Source organism: Molothrus ater, chromosome 2 (genome assembly GCF_012460135.2).
Source record: "Molothrus ater isolate BHLD 08-10-18 breed brown headed cowbird chromosome 2, BPBGC_Mater_1.1, whole genome shotgun sequence".
In the NCBI taxonomy this organism is placed as follows: domain Eukaryota; kingdom Metazoa; phylum Chordata; class Aves; order Passeriformes; family Icteridae; genus Molothrus; species Molothrus ater.
The window spans coordinates 94352511-94371162 of NC_050479.2; the positions used below are offsets into that span (position 1 = coordinate 94352511).

At 39.6% G+C, this 18652-nt stretch overlaps 1 protein-coding gene across 3 annotated transcripts in view; it reads right to left on the reverse strand.

The window, feature by feature from the left end:
* The window catches only part of GRAMD1C (GRAM domain containing 1C), a 51376-nt gene that overhangs the window by 21039 nt on the left and 11685 nt on the right, over positions 1 to 18652 (reverse strand). For all 3 annotated transcript variants that reach the window (XM_036385696.1, XM_036385688.2, XM_036385679.2), the window contains exons 3-7: positions 12887 to 12971; positions 10013 to 10116; positions 8152 to 8247; positions 6920 to 7000; positions 503 to 621 (exon numbers count right to left, since the gene is read on the reverse strand). In XM_036385696.1, the coding sequence (XP_036241589.1) occupies positions 503 to 621; positions 6920 to 7000; positions 8152 to 8247; positions 10013 to 10116; positions 12887 to 12971 (485 nt within the window). The remainder of the gene's footprint in view (positions 1 to 502; positions 622 to 6919; positions 7001 to 8151; positions 8248 to 10012; positions 10117 to 12886; positions 12972 to 18652) is intronic.

The window sequence follows — 18652 nt, forward strand, 5'->3', positions numbered from 1 at the left end:
ATTCCTGTTTCTTAATTCAAGCTGAGGACAATACAAAAATAAGCTAAGACATCAGATATCAGGGGAACAAGGCAAAACAAGTATTTCAGTCTCCGCAGAGGATGGGGAGAAAGAAAGCATCTGAACCATAATAATGCTCCATTCTATGCAAACCTTCCAAACTGTTGAAGGGCATTAAGGTGCTAGATGGACTAGGCACCATCACGCAAAAAGGCTGCTATTTAAGCTACCCTATGCTGGTCCCCAAGCAGACCTAGGGAGAGAACAAGATGTTCCTCTCTCCTCTTCTAAGGGGCCTCAGCTACACTGCTACTATTTTAGCAAATTCACATAGTTAAGTTTGTATGCACACTCAGTCTATGCAGTTCAGAGCTTTGCATCCTTTTACTACAGGCTCAGCCATTCTGGTAAGGCTACAGCAGCTCTTTAGAAACTGAGTTTCTAAGAAAGAGGACACTGCTTCTCCCCAGATGTTTCAATAGGCTGTACAGCCTCTCCTTACCGAGACTGCCCGTTGTCCTCTGACGATGAGTGGAAGCTCTCCATCTCCTCGCTGTTCAGGCCCAGCTCAGAGCCATAGCTCTGGTGCACCAGCTGCCAGAATTCCTGCTTGGTCAACCTCTGAAACAAAGTAGGCTAGTCAAGAACCACGGTATGGAACAGTAAGGCACTGGAGGAAAAACAGCAACAAGTTTGTATTACACCACAGCCTTTAACCTCAATTCTGACAAGGACCGAAAGCATTCAGGTATCATGTTCCAAGATTGGGTTTCAGCATTTTGGGCAACTGTACTCCTGTCTACTCCACACTCCCACTGCTGTTTAACCAACCATACCAGGCATAAGAAAAATCATCATTTTAAGAAAACACACACTTGTAGCCATTACTTGCTTCTTCACATGTCACCTATATTTTCACAGATACCTTCAAGGTACCTCCCTCTTGAACTTCACTTGATATGGCACAAGGTAAGTAATTACCTCTTTGATTCTGAACAAACTGCTTAATAGATACCTGTTTCCTGAGGATGTTCAGAGAACTTTACAAATTGTGGCAGGCTAGCATTTCAGTCACTACACTGGTGTCTAGGTCAACCAACTGTCCACTTTGCCAAGGGGGGACAGAAGGTCCTCACTTTGTACCACCAGCATCCTCTTAATGAAAAGTAGTTGCTTTTCTTCAGGATTACCTTGATTGAGGACTAGCTAAGTCTTCTCCTTCTCTACAATATCTCTATCCTGTTCCAAGAATTCCCACACCTACCGAGACATTTTTAAGTTCTCTTAAATTGTCAGGAAAGCTTGGAGGTGAAAGTATGACACACTCGTATCTGCAAAGTAAGCAATGAGTTTCAAAGTCCACCTTGGCTGTAAAGGGCTTGGGGGGGAGGGGGTGTGCAAAAAAAAGAAAGAAAAAAAGGAAATAAAAGGTTTTGGTATTTAACAGAGCTCAGAGAGCAATACTAGCAATCTTAAAACAGGAGACACCACACTGGAAAATGTGCCTCGGCCACCATCCATATTGATCAAGGGAACAGAACTGTGCTAATGAAGCAGTAACACAAGTAGTGCTTACTATTTGCATGAAATGATGACATTAAATACCCATGCATTATTTAAAAGGCCTTTAAATGATCCTCTCCACCCGCTTGCTTCACCTGAAGAGTGTTAGTTACAGCACCCGCAATTTTAGACAGGCACGGAGGAGCTGACCCGCACTCAGGATGTAAATTCGTGCCCGCAGCAGCCCCGGCGCTGCCCGGGCTGCCGGCACTCCCCGCGCCCCGTCCCGCTCCGCGACCCACCTGGCGCGTCCCGCGGGGCAGCGCCGCTCCCGGGACAGCCCCGCTCCCGCCGGGAGCCGCCGCCGCGCTCCCACTTCCTGCTGGGCGGCGGCGCCGGGGCCGGGGCAGCGCCTTCCTCGGCTGCCGCCGCCGGCCCGGGGCGGGACAGAGCCAATCTCGGCCGCCGCCGCCGGGCCGGGCCCCGCGGGGATCCCGCTGTCCCCTCGCCCCCGCTGCGGGATCCCCGCGCTGCATCGCATCGCACGGGAACCGCTCCCCCCGAGGGCCGGGACAAATAGCCCAACTCGGGAGACGAGGAAGAGTTTTTCCCTCGGGTATTTTCCAGCACACCACGGTTTTTGTGCTGGCAACAAGCACTCTATTGGCAGAGATCGGTTTCAAAGTATTTAATCCTTGCGAGGGCAAAGTAAACATTAAAACACAAACACACAGCTGTAAAGCAAGGGTCATAGCAGCTAACGCCAGGCTCCCTCTGCACGCGGGTTTGTTCTACAGAGCAATGCAGTGCTGAAACACATGCATCCACTTACAGCTGGCCTTACTTTCCCCAGGCATTCTGTCTTTGAAGCAATAAACTCATAACCACAAACAACTACCTACAGCTGTTCGTATTAAATGGCCAAAACCAGGGGTGGGCATTACATGGTTTCAAAATACAACTGAGGTGAATCTTTAGCTAACACACCTTCCAACTAGGAATCAAAGGACAGAAATAAAACCATTTTCATTTCTGTTGCCCAATATTGCCAATGCCTTGATTCCCAGTCATAATGGCAGTCATAATGGAGTGAACGTTGCTAATTAAATTGACCAGTATGTTCTGTCTATGGGCAAATCAGTCTGCCCTTTTACAGTCAGCTCAATAGTTCGAGGAAAGCAGAGAAGCTTTTCAGCTTCTATAAAGAAATCTGTAAAGCTGTTTCCTGTTGTTTTGTAAAAGCAATGTTACCAACTTCTTCTTCTAAAACAGGATTCTTCCACTCTGCTCAATTATTCCTAGCTCAGCTAGATATAATAAGTTCTTAATGGTCACAAGCCAAGATCAAAGGAGACTTGCTTTATTGTATCAGAAAGAGTCAGTTTTGAAAACAAAAAAGGGCATAAATTTTCTGGGTCAGACTTCTGCTTCTGAGAGATGCTTTAGAGAAGCTCTGAAGCTTGAAAGGCGAAATCTAAACATTCATTACTTTGCCCATTCAAGGTGATGGTCTACACCGCATTCTTCCTCAGTTCTCTTTGTATACAAAAACAAAGGCTACAAGAAGCAGCTGGGATACACTTTTGTCTTTTCAAGCAGAGCACAGATCATCAATACTTTGCTTCATGCCAGACAAAGCAGTGTCATGGCACAAGCAATACTACAGAGTACCACCGACAGAAGCAAAGCTGATGATTTTTACCCTCTATGGACAAATGCAGAAATAAGAACAAGACCTGCCATACAGGTTGACTAAAGAGACAGCCCTCACCACGCATCACACTTCTACCAGGCAACTCTGATACAGAATCCTGATTGTTTGCAGAACAGGGGAGGGAAACAGCAAATTTTCCCTCTAATTGCCTAAACATGAAGCTCAGAATCAAACCAAGTCTTCTTACATCTCTTAAATTAATCTTGTTGTACACAAAGGTGCAAATAAACATCTCTCTTTTCACAACCTTCCCTAAGAAACTGCTGGGGAAGGCAGAACTGCTGTCCTGGGAGATGTTTGCCACAAGAAGCCCAGGTGATCAGAAATTCTGGTCCCTTCTCACACCTCTAGACTTACCTGCTACAATGTCTTCGGAGACAGGTGCAAATCTCTACCCAGCAAAGCAAAAGAAGAACAATAGGAAAATAAATCTAATTCTAAGGCAAAGGACTCATGGGAATTGAGACCGATTAAGTTAAGATCTTGTTCCATTAGAAATAAGGAGCGCTGTGTTTGTTTGGGATTTGAATGACCTGCCTAATTACATTTTAATTTGTTCCTTCTCCCTTAAACTTGAAGGATATTTGACACCTGTAAGGTTTAGGAAAATAAAGCAAAACAGTGAATGGCACTGCTCTTCTTGTCAATAGCAACCATGAATAAATTCCTTGTGCCAATCTGGAAAGCCCACTACAAAATAGGATTTTTGACGGATTTTAGAAACTGAAGTATTTTGAAAGCTGCAGTGGATGTGGAAGCAGCTATCTCTTTTATCAAGACTGGTGTCATGTCTCTTCCAGACCTGCATTAATGATTCCTTATTTTCCATGATGCTGGATCATTTAAAACACAATGGCAAGGTAAAAGCCTACAAGACTCACTCTGCACATGTTTTGCAACAGGGATGGAAAAAAAATAAAGTGGAATTTTCCTTCAAAGAAAAAAAGTCTTTCCATGGGCATTTAAAAATGAAAAAGCCTAAGAAAGACTCACGTTAAGAAGAAAGGACCCACTGACTTGCAGAGGAACTAGAGTTGAAGGGCACCAAACACACTATAGTGTATTCTGAGCAAGGTCTAAAGAAGTTATGAGCTACAAAATTGTAACTGAGCTGAAGAGGACTAGGAGTCCTGTCAGAGCAGTGGTGCAAGCTGGGGGAAAGCATCTTAATGGATGAAGTAAGTTTGGGCACAGAATAGCATGTAACCATTTGCTGGTTCTCTTGCACAGTGCAAGTCACTTCTAACCGAAAGGCAGACTTGTCAAAGCACTACTTGTTCAACCACCGAGGACATGCAATATTTGGGAGGTACAAGGCAGAATGGCCACCAGATGGAGATCTGGGAAAGGGTATGAGGCTGACCCCACTGACAAGTTCTGCAGGTGGTGAAAGCTTAAGGTGAATCAGGTAAAGCAGACAGGTCACCCCTCAGAGGTGAGACTTCATAGCACAAAATCTGTGCCCAGAAGCGCTGAAGAGGCCAGGGACTAAAATTTACCTTGGTACAACCATGATTTGAAGCAAATGTAATTCCAGTCCCCTGGATCCAAATCCTGAAAACTGGGGATTCTTCACTGTCAGGTGGTGCAAACCAGGACTATGACACCTAAAGTAAGATTTATACTTTTGATGACAACTTTATTTCATAATTTAACTGTTGGATGTCATCTCCAGGTCTAGAAGATGTGCTTCAGAATATAAACAAGCTATTCACAGGCTTCAAAACATTTAGTTACTGGCAGAGGAAACATTAAAACCAGCTCCTTTTGGAACTGGTTCCAGAGTGACATTTGTTTTTTGTCAAAAGCCGTACAAATTCTGATGGCATCCCTTTGATCACTGAAGCCAGGAACACCAAACTCCGCATACTCAGGCACTGCATACCATGGCAGGGCCTCAGGTATATGGGACTTTTTCCAAATGTGTGCTGTTCCTGACATTGGAGTGGTGGGGAGAAAACAGCAAAACTGCTTGAAAACACCAAAGGCTCTCTTTTAGTATTAGTTCAGTAGACAGCTGCCATTCTAGTAGTGTCAGTGGATCCAGCTCCAGCAACTTCAGTTTCTACTTTCAACTCCACAGTGCCCCTCTATAGCTTTATCTAGTAAAGAATATCATAAAGAAGGCTGACAGGTGACTCAAACACATTCTAGCAGAGAATCAGAAGTCATTACTACGTTTCAGAAGTAGGAGCTCAACCTAACAGAAATCCTGTTTCAATAATAGTTCTAAACATACTACATTAAAAAGCCCTACATACACCTCATGACCATGCTCCATTTTACAATTAACAACCCCAAGCAAAAATTCTCATAAACAGATTTATCTTTTAACATACTGCAGTGAGGATGAAAGCAAGCTAACAGCAAGATTTGACAGAAATAAGGATAGTTCCCAAGCTACTCTAATGCACTGGTTCCTAAAACCCACTGGCTCATTTCATCTCATCTTGCATGCAGTCCATGCCTCCTGCTTTCTTATCTATCCTTTAGCTACTGTTCTCAAGTGAAAATTTGATCCTAATGTGACACTCATTTCAGTGTCAGAGAAGAAACACACAAGAAAAATTAATACTGAACAGTACAAAGCTTGTTACCTCTGTTCCAGCCCTAGGATAGGTTTGTATACCTGAATGTCCATACATTGACCGTCCAGCACCACAAACTAAGTGAATAACATAAGTGCCATTTCTGACAAACTCTGCACAATGAAAGAAAGCAAGGTTACTTCCAGTTGCCTGTTTCTGTCAAAAGGTGACAAAGTACATTGTGGCTGGATTCAAGACAATTAAATAGTATTTGATTTGAGGGACAAGGGATTTGCAAGAAACATTGGTTTTGCCTTAAATAGCACTTCCCTTTATTTTCAGTGCTTTTTTTGACAAAAAGTGCCTCTAGTCAGCCCTAAAATTCATCCAACAAAAAGAAAAAAAGTGTAGCTACTATGTGTAAGTAGTACAACAGCTTTAAATCTTTGGGGATCTTTGCAGTGTTATATATGGATATTTTGGTGTGTAATTGCAACTGAATTGAAATATTTAAACAATGAGAGACAAACAGGAAGGAATTGGTTTACAAAATTGTCTTTCTTACAAAAAAATTGTCTTGTCTGTCTTTCATGATGTTCTTTCTAAAAATGTCTCTTTTTAGAAAGATTAGCTTAAGTATCCACAAATTGCAATATAAATCAAGCTAACTAGCCAAAGTTTCCAAAATACACTTCCATATTATACAGCCTGCTTTTACTGCATTTATGCAAGGTCAGCAGAGTTGTAATGAGTTGGCTGGCAAAGGTTCAGCTAACTTATCTAAGAAGGAGTTTTGGGCTCTTTTCCTTGAAGTTTTCACTGAGAAAATCTCTTGCCTTTTTGATCACAAATTAGGCATAGAAAATGTGAAGCAAATGCATATCAATTTAGTAACATATGCTTGAGCTCATAGTGAAGAGAAGCATGCAACCTATATGCAAAGACAAAACGCTCCTTCAACAGCAGAGTTGTAGGTGGCAGTCTAAGAAGGAAAAGATGAGAATTTTGTCTGTGATCTAAAGTACAAGGAACCAAAGCAGAACATCAGATTAGAATTCTAAGTCAGAAAGGAAAAGCTAACTTCTAGTCTCTTATTCTCCAGAGGTACATCTGTCTACATTAGAAAAAGTTTATTTGGCTGCTTAACCACAGGTACTGTTGCAGACAAGCTTACCTTATCAAGCAACACATTCTGCCACAAACGGAAGATACTGAGGTAGCTTCTGTCTCTTGCACTGAATGATGTGAAGAAAAACTGCAGAAAAAAACAAAGTAAAACATAAGCTCATGTGTAGCTATTTTCAGGTATCCCAGAATGCGGTCCTTGTATCTTGAATAGCCCAAGGTCATCAGTAACAGCTTGACTCATTTCACATTCAACAAACCTGGGGTCATATTCCTCAGGTTCCACAGTTTGAATCACCATCAGTGATGATTTTCCCCAATGTCCACACAGTAAATGAAGACACTTGCTGTTCTGGCCATGTGACTACCCTTGGTATAAAGGAAGAGCTCCCTCCTCAACTTAAACACACTTAAATTTTTCCCACAGAAGGTTGAACAAATCAGAAACACATATGCCTGTTTCTCACAGGCCACAGCTATTTGCATTCTTCTGCCCCATAAGCCTTTTACTAACTTTTTCACATAAGATGATGTGAAATTAAAATAATTAAAATAGGAGATCAAATTATATGCATAATTTCAATTATTAAAATCTTTCCCATTGGAAAGCTGGGGCTTTTTTAGCAAAGAGGTCTATCTTCCTTGTCAATGAAAGTTAATGCTGGATGAATTGAGAGGGAACAGGCAAATATGATGAATCACAGTTGCTTCCCAAAGAACAGCTCCAGGTTCACAGTGGAAAGCTCTGTTCTTTGCCAAGAATTATTATTTTTCAAGCATTTATAGAAGAACTAATCACAAAGTGTATTACACATAAGACTCTGCATCATGCTTTTTAGTTTTTCAAATACACACTTAAAAACTTCATTTCCCAGCACGTGTTCTGGGGTAAATTTCTCCATTACTCAAAACCCATGACATCACAGTCCTTTTGTTTTCAGTAGTTTTTTTCAAGGAGTACTTGAAATCCAGTGACTTTGATATTTTTCCAGTATGAAGAATACACATTCTGAATTCATGCTTTGAATTAGTTTTCCTTTGAAATGTGAGACAAACTTTCACTTTCTGGTTACTGTATCAACACCACTAAGGGATTCTGCAGTCAAACTGGAGACGAATTTGCAAGCAAACGTGCACAGGGACCAAATCTAAGTCTGCCTTCTAATCCAAATCACATTTAAGCATTTGACAGGGAAGTACTTATGCAAATATAGACTAGAACAAGTGCTGTGATCAGGACTCTATCATTTAGCAAGAATATATTTAAAAACAGTTTTTTACCTTCTCTCCTTTTGTTGCTATTTGTATGGCATTTGGAATGAGACGAGCAGTCTTCTCCTTTGTCATGAAAGTTATATCCTTCAAAGCAATAGAAATCTAAGCAGAAACACATTTAATAAGACATATTAAAAATAACTTATGACTAAAAATTTAGAAGTTACAGAACATGCAAGAAGAACTCAAACTAACCCCAAACCCTGGGATGCAATTCAGATGAGATCACAAAGGGAATTACTGTCTCCATTTGCTGCTTTAACAGCAAGCATTTCAAAGTAGAAGCTGAGGTGACTTAAGAGTCATCTCCTCTTTCACATTGGGACTAGGGAAGTAAGTGGATCTTTCTGCTTTTCTTCCACTCCTCCAGCCACAATCCCAACCAAACACAAATCACAGATCTGAAAGTCAATCCCAATCAGAATGCTATACATAAAGCAGGACATAGTCTGTTACCTGATCTCTCTCATCTATCTCACAGATGTTTACAATATAGTCAATTTTCAAAATTTTATTTGCAGTCTAGTCACTGCAAGAAATTCTTCCTTTCTGGTTACTAGGCACATTTGACTTGTGTATTAGTAGTTTAAATGTTTCTGTTTAGAAGAACATGGTCTGACTGGCTGCAAGAAGCTATTTCCTTCCAGCCTACCCCCCCTCTTCTCTTGAATATAAGGCTGTGCTGCCATTCAGCATAGAGAAAGGAGGAAGGTACAGCTCTAACTTGTTTTTTCCTGTGTGAGCAGGAAGTTCTCCACTTACTCCCTCTCTCTTTGCAACAACACAGCCTGCTAATGAGGTCCCAAACTTGGCTCTACCATGGTAGTTGATGAGCTCAGATTGCCTAAAGGTATTGCTGAAGATGTCACCCTGCTAGACAGGCAGAAACAGGTTACCAGGATGTATGCTGTTTTGGATTAAAAAAAAAACAAAACCCAATCAGTCTTTGAGCAGATTATATATTCAAGAGTATAGTTTATTTAATTAATTTTACATCTAAAATAAGACATATTCAATCATCAAATCCATCTGATGAAATTAAGCTTGGTTTTCAATTAAGTATTTCTACAGCCCCTCACGGGCTTAAATACACAAGCTATTTGTTGTTTGTCCTGTATATTTCAGAGCACTCAAATGTGAGATACTGACTTAAGAGCAGTCTCATAGTTCACAGAACATTTTGACCTGTCCATCCTCTGTTTGCTAGGTTATCTTCATTTTCTTATTCACTGTTTCATGTAAGTTCTGCAGCAGATGCAACAACTGCATCTGAATGAATAAATTTAAACTCATTAACCTAATCAGACAGAAATAAAGGGCCAACATATCACAAATACCTATCTACCTTTGCTTGTACTGTTCAAAAGCCATAGACCACAATATGAGAACTTGCAGAAGTCATTTATCAATTCCCTTCAGCTATTTTTAGATGCTGATATTTACATGTAAGGCTATGTCAAGTAAGGTTTAATACTGGAGAGTTCTGAATAGGGCAACACCACATACCATGTCATGCCCCAGGACTTACAGTAGGAGGTTATGTGTTACATTCCTTTATAGGACAATTTTGCATGGTAAGGAAAGGCAAATTGTCATTACCAGAACTGTAAAAAGCCAGCTTTAGCATAATTCCTAAACTTTTTATGCTGAATGACAGACTGAACAGGCTTACTTCAGCATTCAGATGCCTCCACTGCTACTCTTATTTTACATAATGAGTTTGAATTTCCACTCGGGGATGCAGGCTCTTTCTTCACAGCCCAGAGTTACTAGTATGAGATTGACAGGATGAGATCTGAGAGACTCTAATCCTATATCCTGATAGGATATGGAAAAGGTGGGATTCAAGTGAGCTAAGAGATCTTACTGTGGTCTCCCATCGGAAAATGTTGCTGTGGAAGCAGAGCCAGTTTTCAGAGAGATACAAGCGTCCTTGCAGCAGGATATCCTTCTGGAGCGCACAGGCGTAATCTGCGTACAGAGAGCAAGAGCAAGTTACTCACCCACTGACTGCAGCACAGCTGACCCAAACCTGTTAACTAAAATGAAATGGGTATTACAATACAATAAAAAGCCATTTCTTTCACTTTTAAGAAGTCTACAAAGGCAGACTTGTACTGGCTTGCATCCAGACCATTGCTCTGGGAACAGCCCAAAGCCAGAGTTGATGGTACATCCATGTGAGGACAGCATTCCATCTATGTATTCCATCCCCTGCGTACTATCTTAGGTTTTCAGAGAAGAGGTGTCAGGCATGACCAGGAGTACATGGGAGAAGTATTCATTAGTCAAACTTCAAAGCATCTAAACAACAGAATACACAAACATTTTATAGTACAACAGATTATACTGTCAACTCCTATGTAACAGTAGTTCATGTTGTAGCAAGATAATAGTATTCTACTAAACAGATCCTAACACTAGCTAAAACTATCTGCAGAGTGAGACACTAACAGGCAGATTGAAGCTATCCAGTTATTGAGGCAGGGAGTATTTCCTGAAGTTGACTATCATTTTTATCATTCTGTCTCTGACTGAAACACCCCTATTGAGAAATGGATTTCATCTACAATGTAATTACCCATAATCAGATACCTGCTAATTAAGAACAAGAGCAGAGGATTTAGTTGCATTTCTTAAAAATCTCAGAGCTTTCCCAGTTTCAGAGCCTGAAGAGTCAAACAAAAGGAATTTTCAGAAGAACTGCTGCTAGATAATTAAGATGGACCTCTTTGGGGAGGTCCAACCTAAAGAAGGCTACCTAATGTACACAAAATAATCAGAATGTATGTATTGATACAATATATATTAGTGATTTTACCCTTAGAGGTATTTAATACCTTTATATCTGGTATTGTCTGAGCCAGAATTTTGATTTTGTGTACTACAAGAACATAATTAATACAGTTCTTGTTCAAATATCAAGAACTTCAGGAGTCCCCAACATCCTAACTTCAAGCTAAATCTGCATTTACAGAAGCTTTTATTATGATTTTTAAAATTCTCTACCATTTTCCTCCTCAAATAATCAAGCAGAAATAAATTTTCTTATAACAAGGATGAGTCATGTATACAAGCCCTTGGAGATGTAACTAAAAATAGAACTACAGAAACTTAAATCTAAAGAACTAAGTGCATGTTTGAGAACTGTCAGACACCAAAATGCTGACAGAGGAAGGCAACAGGAGTTTGAAGTTAAGGACTTGAGGAGAGCATTACTAAGAAGCTTGCATCTGACTTCTGCGTTTTTTAGGAGAGGGATTCAGACCTACAGAGGTCATCACTGGGCAACTCATGAGCAATCCCACTCTGACCTACCTACACAAAAGAGAATATCAAAACAGATGGAAGAGATTAGCATTTCTCCTTTTAAGTTTTCAGAACTGTAACTTAATATGTTGCTTGAAAACAACATTTTCAGGCAAATTAAAATAGCACTCCTTTAAGCTCCCATTTAGAAGGTTTAAGTAATTCCCCTCATTTTAAGAAAATACTATTTTCTATACTATTTATATACAGTGCTCAGTACAGTGGAATAGTTACTTAATTTTAACAGTTGATTTAAAAACAGAAGCAGTAACAATTCTTTCAATGAACAGCAGCAAGCAGTGGTTTCTTGGAGCACTACAAAGCCTGGACCTAGTTTCTCTACACCAAGCAAAGGAAGAGCTCCTTGCTTGGAGGATGCAAAAAGCCCTTTCAAGGAAACACTGCTTTTTATGGGGTAAAAGAAATTTATATGAAAGTAGTGGCTTTGCTTCTTATGGAGCAGATTGAGATTAACCCATTACTAAATCTTTCTCTAAATCCTATACAGTCCCTTTGAAACTGCGCTTCAGAGTTTGCTCCATGGCTTTCTACTGATTGGATGAATCAATCCAATGGAAGGAGAAACATCAAAACAATGCTTTGAAGTAATATCATTTCCTTCTGTTTTACATCCCTACTGAAGTATTTTAAAAATGCATAAGGCATTTCAGAGGATAACTGCCTCTTGTGACTGGAAAAAGACACTGGGATTTAACTGCTACAGAGCTGTTGCTTGCATACTCCAAGCATCCACTAAACAGCCTCTCAATATTCACTTCCTTAAAAGTTGCATAAAATGAGAGATGAACTTGAAACAGTCACAACGCCACTTTTGTATGAAAATATACAGTGTATTTGTTACATAAATACAACACAGGCAGGTGATGAAGGGAATAAGGTGCATCACTATGCAAAGGAGGTAGGATTACATGCTTGCCTTCTTTGGATTCTGCAGTGGAGTGAAACAGAGCTGGAAAAGGAGTATTTCAGTACTGAGAAAAGTAATGCATCATAGTTTGATATTCTGTGACACCTGCTTCTTTTCTCTCCCATGCATCTGAAAAACCGTCTTTTAAATTACAACCACCCATGTGTCACTCTGTCCCAGGAGTCACATTAATCAAGGTGCCTTGGGAAAGGGTATTAGTTCCAGGGAGCAAGGGGAAAGCTTTTTCTAAGGATGATCTACCTAGTTAACAGGGTCTCAGAAACAACATCCCATTTTTTATTTTTCCCACAAGGCAGGCAGTAGAAGAGAGGAGTATGGACCTGTCTTTCCTTGAAAGTATTTTTTGCTAGTTCAAAGACAGGAGAATAGGGAGTTATCACCTGTAGTCAGAATTTGCCATAAAAAACACAAAATGCTTTGACATGACTGTAATCTGAAGGCACCAAACAGAAGACAAAGACTTTTTCTGTGATTATTTCTTACCTACTATGAGTCTCTCTGAGTCTGGCAGATGAGAAAACTGTCTCTTGAATTCCTCACTCCTATATTTGTAAGTGGAACTTGAGAGCTGCAACAAAGAACAGTAAAAGGTTATGCAAACAGATTTATTTTCAGCCATGAACTGTCTTCACACTGGATGTGTAATTTTATCTTGAAGAACAAATGAACCTCAGAAGAGCAATAAAGAATAGGTGGTATCTAAATGTGATCATCACTGTAACTTTATGCTTACTTATGTAAGAGTATTTATTTGGCATGGGCCAAACTATTCCCTGTATCAGGCCAGATGCCAGTCACAAGGCATTACAATGCTGATAGCAACCTGCTCCACCCATAAGGGGATGAGAGCCCCTCTGGGACTAAATATTCTAGCACAGACCAAGTGAAAAGGCAGCAAGGCCATAACACAGAGATGACAGAAAAAAATCAAGCCCTCACAGAGGCCAATAGAACAAAAGGACCCAACAGAGAACATCAATGTCTGCTTAGAGTACTACTTCAGGAATACTTCAATGCACTGGATTTTTCAACAGTTGCTGTAACTAGAACTGCAGGAACAAAGAAAATAGTTTCCTTCAGTAAGAATGAATAGCAGCATCACCATCACTTCTTGATTTTCTGTCATGTTCTACAGTTCACCCCATTTTAAAGAGATCACTGTCTATGATTTTCTTAAGATTCAAATTGGGCAGTAAACTCACAGCAGAGGACTATCTCAATGGACTTTAACTCCTTACTCCTATAAACAAATGTACCTGCTCCCATACAAATGAAGAGCTTCAGCACCTTCTCCAGAAAATATTCTGCATAGAAGTCCTACTATTCATTTTCAGTTGTAAGAGGATCATATTTTTTTTTCCTTAATGGATATTGGACACTTATTTTAGAGGCAGTCTTAACTAAATGCTGTATAAGGTCATGCACTCAGCTAGACTAAAACTATGACAGGAAGAAATCACTTTTAAGTGTTCCTAGAACCAGGTATAAATATACTACAAAAGCCTCTTTCACGCCTTTTTTTTTTTTTTTACCTTTCTAAAGATCTTAAGCACATGGATGCTATTCTCTGCTTGAGCCCCTGTATTACTCCAAAACTTGACATTCACCATTAAACCCATCTCCACCATAAGATTAGTTTCTATTTATATTTAGGATGGGGGAAGATGGAAGAAAGGAGGCAAAGAACTACTTTTGATTGTATGACCTTACTTTTGACACATTCCTGCAGCATGTTAGTTGGCCACTATTCTTTCACTATGTTTGTGCTTGTCCAAAAAACCCCAGGACAAAACCAGACATCTTCAGCTTGATGGCCTTTTAATAAACTAGAACAAATGCACTGTTCCCACCTCCTCAAGATTCCCACATTTTGCTCTTTTTCACTGAGGACATTCCTGCTTCTTGCAGTTCAAAAGTTCCCTGAACACCACCCTACAGCTTAGATCTTACAATTGTCTGGCATCTTATACTTGAGAACTGAGCTCTTAGGCCACAGGAAATGCAAGTTCAAGTGCAACCTCAAAGTCAAGTGTTTAAGTGCATGTAACATGTGAGAGAGCAAAGTTGCTCTGACACAGATCAGCTCTTAAAAAATAAGTCAATTTACCTTCTACACCATAAATAAAAGGAAGTCTATATGTTTGACCTCTGTTTGAGTACATATTTGCTGTCCAGTGATATTCTGAGCATTGTAATGCAAAAAGGCAGCAAGGGATGGAGACAGAAAATACATCCACCCCTCCCCTTTTGAGGAAAGCAAACATGAAAGGTTTGAGTGTAGCTAAAGAGAAACATGTTAGAACATGTCTCCTCTAAACTGTAATGCCTCCAGTTATATTTCAGTTATTTCTGTGATTATAAAAACAACATTCTTGGAAAGCATGTAATCTGCTGAAGTAGGTGGGCTATGGTTTCTTGGCCTGCAACATCCAGCCCTGAAATGCACACTTTTAACTGATCATCCAAAAAAAGCATCCAATATCTGCACTGCTTAGAAGAAATCTAGTTCTTTGCAACTACTCTGGAAAGAGACATATGGAAAAATGAAAAATTAACTCACACCTGTCAAGTTTCCACCTGTAGTTCCTGAGTCCCTATGGTTTACACACAGTCCTACCTCAGCTGACTGAAGTCTGGACTTGTTTTGCCAACACCAGCATACAGGGAATAAAAGAATTAGTTTGCCATGAGAGGAAAATAAAAGTCACAATTTGTGAAATCATGATTTAGGAAGCAATGCTTTTAAGGAGAAATGTAGTTTCTCAAACATGATGTATACAAGAGATAAGAGCTACACTGAAGTTCAGCATCTTTGTGGTTATAAGACAAAAGGAATCAAAGAAAAGGGGAGCATCACAGTGTCACAGACATATTTATATTAGTGCCTGAATCAGCCAGTTCAACAGCTCCAAGAATCCAGACTCAGGATACTGAGTTTTACTTAGAACTGAAATTTTTCTAGAGCATAAAACCTGTTACAGCTTGTCTTAGAAACCCTTGCTGGCATTTAGAAGTGTTTTCATGAGTGACTGGACTATAAGAAAACCTTATTAATGGTAGATTTCTACTGAGATCTTAGGACACCTAGGCAGAGTCTGCTCTGAATCCTTATCTAATCAGCAGAAAAATGTCAGCACATTGAAACTTTTGAACCTTATCTTTTTTGCATGAAAACTAGCTCACATAAATATGTACTTTTTACCTACTCAGTAGGTGGCTTGATGATTGAGAAGAGATCCCTCAACAGACTTGGGAAACAAGAGGGGCAATTTTAACACTATTGGCAATTTTAATTTCCTTAAAGTGAAGAAAACAAGACATTTCTATGAATACAGTATCTCTCCTAGTCTCTACTATAATGTCCAACATGTGGCAGTATTTGAAGCAGATTGCCACCTCTGAGTTACAAAATCTAGCACCAAATATAAAAAGAGGAAAGGCGTAAAACAGGTTGTAGCATGGCACTCACAAGATGAAAACAGCAACTTGTTTTTAATACATACACATTTCTAAGTTTAATTATAAATCATCAGGCAAACACTTGGCCTGAGGGTAATCTTAGGCATTTATGGTCATGCTATATTTAATCACCAAGGAAATTATTAAGTGCAGCCAACAACTTGTTAGCATTTTTCATCTGAAGCCACAATATATATACCAGAAACCTGTAAAATAGCATAAATAGAAAACCATTTTCAGTGACAACCGAGAAGTTTTACAGAAGACAGTTATGTAAGAACCAGATATTGGAGACACATAACCAAATGATTCTCATACCTTGTTTGGAAATGGATGGTTCAACTATATAAAGTCATGTTCCAGAAAAACATATGTAAACTTAAATAGAACTAAGCTGAGTTATTTATAGGACAGAAGCCTGTTAAGAAAAACAGATTCCCTGCACATTTACATCTTCAAAGTGTAGCCACTGCAAACAATTTGAGCCATTTAGCAAACTGCAGAGGAAAATTAAGCAACAATTTCTCCCAGGAGTACATCAAAAATCCTAATCATTAGGAAATTATTTGATTGCAGATATCACTAAGTATGCAAATAAGCAATCAACTTCAGCAGAATGGTGTGCACATTTTTAACAATCACTAACGACGGCAATAATTCTGCATTTGTTTTGTTAGTGTTTTCCCTTTGTTTCGAGACACTACAAAACCCAGGTAACCTGACAATTTGCATTCTACAGTTGTGACATGCAGCTATGAATTCAACAGCTGAAATCACAGGTAAGTTGAACTTATCAGTAGGGTAATAACTCTCATATCACCTAATTTCAAGAGATGCCTCCCACTGAGCTTCAGTCTCAGAATCAGTTATCACCACAGGCTCAGGGTCCCAGAATCAAACAAGCCTATAAGGAAGCTGCCCAAACTGCCATTTCTTTTATGCTCAGAAGCCTCACTTAACCATCAAAATATGGCCCATGGAACTTAAGGCTTTGCTCCTCTGTCTAATATGTAAATCCAAGCCACTAACTAAACCCCAAATAAAGATCATCTGATTATTCCCCAAAGACCTGTACTTTCCTATGACGTTTCTAGACATGGTCAAAAACAAATTTGGAGGTATTAGTGAGGTTAGGATAAAAGAACATTTTAACCTTACATAAACATATTAAAACAAACATTAAGTATTCTGGCAAAAGCTGCTGCATTTCTACTGAATAATAAAACCCTTCTTAGCATCAGGAGAAAGAAAAAGAACACAGTCTCCAGAAAAACAACACCCAGTCAGAGAGAAATCTGGATTTTATACAAGACTCCTCTATACTGTGAATGTTCTTTAAATGCACCTGATTAGGGAAAAATGGGGAAGTAAAAGTAGGGAAAAATATCAACCCAAAGCCTACCAGCCCCCCCCCCCCCCCCCCAAAGGAAAAAAACCCAACAAAAAACCAAAAAAAACCCAAAAAGAACCTAAACAAAACATACTGAGATCCCACTTTCAGCGAAATTAAAGACTCACTAGGGGAGATGAGAACCAAGTTAACAGCCCTGAATAAAAGCCTCATTTAACAGTGTAAGGGAGACAAACTTGACACTTCACATATTCCAGGACAGATTCAGGCAGACTCCCTCATTATCACAGGAACACTTTCTATGGCACACTGAGATGATCTCTCACCTGTAAAAGGTGCCAGGTCTGACAAGCCTTTCCATCACAGAAATGTTGATCCCACTGCAGCATTCCTGCAGTCCACAAAAGTTCATTAATCATCCAATCTAATCTATAATACACAAGCCACAACTCTCTGGCTTTAAAAGTAGAGCTGAAATGACCAAATTTCTCTTTGGAAAAAAATAAAATATCTATCCATCCTATCTATGGATAGTTCTTCCGCTAGTATATTTGGTTAACTTCATCTTTACTTTGTGAATTATTTTTAGATGGTAAGCAAGTTACTCCATATCTCCTTCTGAGGTAGGAATTAAGCTTCTCAAGCCTATCAGCAAAAAGATTGTTCTTTTTCAGACTTACTCTTCTGGCTTTTCTGAATCCTCTCATTTTCAGTGTCCTTCTTGAAAGGTAGATATAGCATTGCAGGAATTACCACAAACATAAATCTGAATCACAGATTGCTTTTAGGCACAGAATCACAGTGAAAGCTCACATCCACATGAGTGCCAGTCTGCCTTATCTTTTTGCAGTTACAGAGCACAGTTTCCCAATTCTCCTGACACCTAGCACTAGGTTGTACATTGGAAGTGTCAGACTTCTCCAGTTCATCTTGTTGTACATAAACAATTCAGATCTACTCTGTTACAGTGATCTACTTTCACTAACCACTTCTTGACAAAAATTACAAAAAACTGTTTAGGAACAATTTTCAATCATTAAGTACTCAAAAGCTTTACTAGCAGTGACTTATGTTCTTTTCTCTCTTGAAGGACAAAAGCATTTAATTTACATGGGGAAAGAACCACTCACAGGACCATGACATTACTTAGGGTGACTTACTGTCTACTTTGGTTCACTTTTGTTGGTTTTGGGAGGGGTGTTGTGTGTGTTTGGGAGTTTTTCGTTGTTGTTTTTTTTTAATAAGGAGATATTTGATCACATCTGCTTATCCACACAGTTGTATTTAATTGATAGGTCATGAGAGGCACGTCAATCAATTAAAAAAAAAAGAAACCAAGCAACTGTTGCCAGGGTTTGCTCAGCCATTGTATTCCTTAGAAGCCTGCTTTTCAAAAGTTCCCATGCTCTCAAGGAAATGTGAACAAGCTCCTAGTCACA